The 5,369-nt window shown below is 34.2% G+C and overlaps 1 protein-coding gene across 1 annotated transcript; it reads right to left on the bottom strand.

The window, feature by feature from the left end:
• Positions 1-2,619: 2,619 nt before the first annotated feature.
• Positions 2,620-4,707, bottom strand: LOC109220327 (protein FAR1-RELATED SEQUENCE 5-like). The gene is made up of 3 exons (XM_019384789.1): positions 3,179-4,707; positions 3,020-3,106; positions 2,620-2,941 (listed from the first exon to the last, which is right to left on the bottom strand). The coding sequence occupies exons 1-3, from the start codon at positions 4,688-4,690 to the stop codon at positions 2,900-2,902; spliced, it is 1,641 nt and encodes a 546-aa protein (XP_019240334.1). The 5' UTR covers positions 4,691-4,707; the 3' UTR covers positions 2,620-2,899.
• Positions 4,708-5,369: the final 662 nt, after the last annotated feature.

Raw genomic sequence — 5,369 nt, 5'->3', positions numbered from 1 at the left:
CCGTCGTCTTTTCTCAACAACAAACCCTAATTTTTGCCTTGTAGCCAAATAGTCCTTCCATCTTCAAAGATCTTGCATGCTCAAACCTGGAGGAAGTGACTGCTTCAACTTGTCGGCCTTCTCAAAGTCGGACACACAAAGTGTGTAGAGGTACTTGGAGCAGCGAACCTTGAATTTGACCATATCCATATTCTTCTTGATCTTGACAGATCGTGCATCCTTCCTTAAACTAATATTTTTGGGGTAAGCATAAAAACTATATATATGGAGCTGTCAAATTTGTTGAACCAAATTAAACTAAATACTTAGCGAAAAAGAATGATGGTTTGTGCTTGTTTTGTGTGGGTTAGGGTTTGTTGTTGATGTGCGTTAGAAGGAGGGGGAGAGCGGAAATTTTAATGGGATGGGGGAAGAGAATGGGATGTATCAAAGTAGAGAGAGAAAGAAAAAAGTATAACTGATTAGCGTATTTAGTGGCTTAGGGCTAGGAGGTAACCAAAATTAAATATTTTGCTATAAACCTTAAAAGGTATCTATAGAATATAATTTTTTTAAATGGTATTTATTTAAAATAAATAAGGTGTTAACCTTTGTTATAGGAGGTAAAAATTCCAACTAAATATTGACGGAACCTTCACTAGGAATGACGCTACTGGGGTCTAGGAGGTATTTCTAGAAATCAAAATGGAGATTGGACCTTAGGTTTCACTTCTAAAATAATTTCAAGAGAACCAATCCACTCAGAAATCATGGCCCTCTAACAAGGACAATGTATTGCAAAGGAAAGGAATTTATTACCATTGGAAATAGAGACGAACGTCACACAGGTAATTAAATTCATCAACGAAGGAAGCATAACTTATGACTCTATTATTTACTCATGTAGGTTGCTTCTGTTACAAATGGGCACAGTGGTGATCCAGCATAATGTCAGACAAGGAAATGAAGTAGCCCACCTTCTGACAAAGCATGCAAGATCCCTTTCTACTTTCAATAATATAGAACTTTTATTTTTGCCTCCACCTTTTGTTATGACCAGGATGCTGACAGACAAATGCGGTAATGTTTATGTAAAAACTGTCTCTATTACTACCTGTAGCCATCTAGCAAATATTGGTAATCAGCATGCCATGCATGGATTATCAACCACTATAAATGATCCACAGGATCATACCTATTGTAATTCCTAGTTCTGTTTTCTATTAAATAAATGTCCAGTTTATCAACAAAAAAAATCGATTTCTCCAAGTCTATCCTGCAAGAAGCAGCAGCATTTAATCTCAGTGTAATGTTATATAACTCTTTGGAAAAAATAAATAATCTTACGACTCTGCCTTTTGTGTTTTATACATAGAATGACTGTCTCGAATCATTTCCAATTTTTGCCAAAACTTCTCAATGTTGCCTAATAAATTAAGAAGTCAACACATAAATCAAGAAGAATTTAACGCACAATCAAACTTGCTGCTAACCTGCCACAGCTTTAATTTACTGTCTCGGGTAAAAAATCAACCCCCTCCCCTCCACATAACTTTTGATTTAGAGACTAAATTCCGCCAAATTTTCAACAAATATCGAAGATTTCCCTTCACCCATTTTTCTGTGATTGACCGGTTTTCTCTCTTTAAAACAAAAGAATATCCCATCTTTCCATCTATGTTGTTCTCCACTATTCCATGTTGAGCTAACGTTAACGAAATTTAAGAAAAAAGAAGAAGATTTTTGAAATGTATGGTCTTAAAAGCTTAAGGGGTAAAAGCTTTGTGTGACCATTATATTTGTGTGATTATAAAAGCTTCGCATTAAGAGTAAAATTAAAAGTTTAAAGTTGAATTATTTTCAAATGCAGAAATGTGTCATTTACTATGGAACAGACTAAAAAGGAAAGTATCTCATAAAATTTAGCAAACCAATGTACACGATTGGAAATAATAGTTTAAGAGAAGATAAAATAAATATATTGATTTAACTCCCCTCTATTTCTTAGTCTCTCCATTTCTCCAAGTTCCTACTTGGATTAGAGATACTTGTCATGGTTAAAAATAAATGGATGAGATTTAATTAAATAAAATAAAGCCCTAACTATGGTTAAAGTATTTAATTCCTTCCTTTATCCATACCTAAATAATATCTTTTGCAATCCCACAATTATAGCAACAGATTGTCTAAGATTTCTTCACTCTTTCTGGTAGTAATTCTCTTTCACTTCTACAAAAATAGTAATTTTCTTTCCGCGTGTTACTTTTTTTACTTTTACAAAATCTTCTTACATTATCATTGAAAAATAAAAATATTAGAAGTAAGTTCCAACATTTCCAATCTTGGACCAATTTCAAAGCAACTTCTTTCAACTTAGACGGGTAAAAGCATCTGCATCAATATTCCCAAAGAAGTAAAATCGAAAGTATCATGAATTTTTTTTCTTTGAGATTTATATGAGAAAAGACTTGAGCAGTTCTTTCCCACAATAATAGAGTTGTCAAGCTATGCGTCTCCTTTGGTTTTCTAGGTGAACACCAGACCATCAATTATAAGCATGAGATAATTTCAAAGGGAATATAGATCAACTGCTCAGTTGCTTCAGTAATGAAAGAGCGCGGCAAGATAAATTCACCAACACAAAAGTCATCCATCCTCTTGCTCATTCACAACACAAAAATACCAAAGTCATAATAATTAATAAACATAACCATGATTTATCTCAATTCTATTGCAATATTGATGTTTGTCATAATAGAGAATCATATTTCAATATGGAAGCATTTATAAACTACACTCCAAAGCTAGAAACAGCCACTGATTTTTTTTATTTTTTTGGAATAAATAGAAGTTCTAAAATCATCTTTGTGGTGACGAGTTATATTGCTATGCAACCTTCATTCTTTCATGATATTGGCGATCAACCTTGAGAGTACTTGTTTAAGTTATGAAATGAAATATCCTACAAGTAAAATAATTCATATGAGAGTATTATTTAAAAAAATAAGGACATAAAATCGCAAAAGTAAATTATACTAACTCTTAGGAGTTGAGATAGACTTCCATGAGATGTTAGCTGGGACAATTCTGAAGAATACCAAGGGTAAGAATTTTCTTCTCTCAATCCCTATCATGCAAATGAGAAAAATAAGCTTACACAATATCACACAAGGAATAAAATATAGTTGTTGTGACATACCTTATTTGTTGTGGCATTAGACAATGGCGGACATGGTGCTTGGAGGCCTGCAAGGTGACTTACATGTTGGACAGTTTGCAATGGAGGAGATACTGGCGATTGAATCTTATTCTTCTTCTTCCTAGTCTTTTCCACAAAACTCTTTGGTCGAGTATTGGAGCGACGAGTTGGTTGCTTCTTCTTTAACCCTGTCACCTTTGTGACATTTGCACTGTCAACAAATATTGTCTCATCATGCAGAACTTTGCTCATAACTGGTGGACTTTCATGAGATTCATTTTTTATTTTTACTTCCTTTAACTTTGCAATTATCTCGTTGGAATACTGTGCAACCAGCTCATATCCTTCTCTGGATTCTGAAGCTTCACTTGCAATTTGGACAAGTGTTTGGCATAAATGTCTATACCTTGTACTAACTTCAACTTTTGGATCACTTCCCTCAGTAAACACTTTAATCTCCATTGCAACCAAGTTGGTAACATCTTTTGTCCACCTTTTTAATATATAATGGTCAGGAATCTTATCCTTCACGTTTAATGTGTCCAGAATCTTTAGAGCATGTCCACATAGTACACCCGAAAATTCAAACAATTTGCAACTGCAAGAGACTACCTTTGTTGAGCACTTCACTGCTACTACATGCTCTCTGCGACTTCCATGCGTGCTAACACTGTATTTACAGAATTCTCCTTCATCATGAAAGCCATTTATAGATACAAGTAATGACTTTTCCCACTCTTTTTCGAACAAATCAAATATGGTTGCAGTATATATTTCTCTCGCATGGATCAATAAAGGAAGCTTAACCTTTAAAACAGATATTCGTTGGGTCATGTCAAAATTTGACTTACTTTCAATAGCACGCTTATCATCAACAACTCTTTGAAAATGCTTAAAGAACTGTACAATATCTAAATCTGATTTCAGGTAGCCCCTTAGTGATCCATTGAAACTTTCACTCAACTGTGTACTTCGCATACCGGCTGAAAATACATTTCTACCATATGTCATAGACCATTTTTCCCTTATAGCAAAGGTATTTTTCAACCAACTATTATCCTTAAGGTCGTACTTCTCAAGCATTTCCTTCCATGCATTTAGAAAATCATCTTCATACTCGTAATAATAAAGCAATTTGCTAAAATCACTCGGAAATGATTTATGAGCTCTAAAGATATGGTTAAGATGTTTAAATGCATTTTGTTCCAAGTGCCATATACATAGACAATGGTATGTTTGTGGCATCACTAATGATACTGCTAAACATATTGCAGGATCTTGATCTGTGATGAATGTTTGTGGCTTATTTGCAGACATAGCTCTAAAAAATACAGTAAAAAGCCATTCAAATGCTTCAGCTGTTTCTTCATATAAAAGGGCAGCACCAAATACAACCATTTCCCTGTGATTATTTAACCCAACAAACAAAGCCAATGGTCGATACTCCTTATTTGTTCTATATGTTGTGTCAAATGATACAACATCACCATAAATCTGAAAATCCCTTATCATTTTAGCATCAACCCAGAAAACATTTGTTATCAAACCATCATCATCCAATTGTAAAGAGAATCGAAAAGATGGATCTTTTATTACTCTTTTTTCAAATAATCGACCAAACTACGAGCCACTCCTTACTTTAGACTTTCTTTTCTTTTGTCACAAAGATAGTTTATGTGATCCCTCTTTGTATAACCTAAAGAAGCTTTTCCCCCAGCTAGACGAGAAGCATAGTCAAAAGATGATTTAGGACATATTCCTGAATCATCCAATAAGTCAATTTCATATGCTTGAGAAAGTTTAATATTTCTTTGCGATGGCAGCATGTGAGCTAGAGATGGAGGAACGAGAGGATGATTGTGCTTCTCTTCAAATGAAATGACAGAAAACTTTTCATTTGATTTACGACTTACGACCATGTGAGCTAAACAACCCGTCCTAGTTTCCTTTCTAGGTTTCTTGACCATCGCTTCTCGCTTGTCTCTTCCTCTATAACCTTCTTTATAACATGTAAATTTTCTCGAAGTCACATATCCGTGGACTTTACTTTTGTTTGCATATTCCTTTCTAACACTAAACCCAATTGTAGCAGCATATTTGTTGTAGTATTCATATGCATGCTCTTCTGAATCAAATTCCATACCAAGTTTTATAGGCTCAAATAAACGGGAAACATCCATATGTTCATTTT

Source organism: Nicotiana attenuata, unplaced genomic scaffold (assembly GCF_001879085.1).
Source record: "Nicotiana attenuata strain UT unplaced genomic scaffold, NIATTr2, whole genome shotgun sequence".
Classification (NCBI taxonomy): Eukaryota; Viridiplantae; Streptophyta; class Magnoliopsida; order Solanales; family Solanaceae; genus Nicotiana; species Nicotiana attenuata.
This window is presented reverse-complemented; position numbering and strand designations above follow the sequence as displayed.

Excerpts from the sequence above, each read along its gene's own strand:
- LOC109220327 (XM_019384789.1), bottom strand. The coding sequence starts at position 4,690 with ATGATAAGGGATTTTCAGATTTATGGTGATGTTGTATCATTTGACACA. Across the intron at positions 3,107-3,178 it reads CTAATGCCACAACAAATAAG|GGATTGAGAGAAGAAAATTC; the intron begins GTATGTCACAAC and ends TTTGCATGATAG. Across the intron at positions 2,942-3,019 it reads GTCTATCTCAACTCCTAAGA|GATATTTCATTTCATAACTT; the intron begins GTTAGTATAATT and ends TTTTACTTGTAG.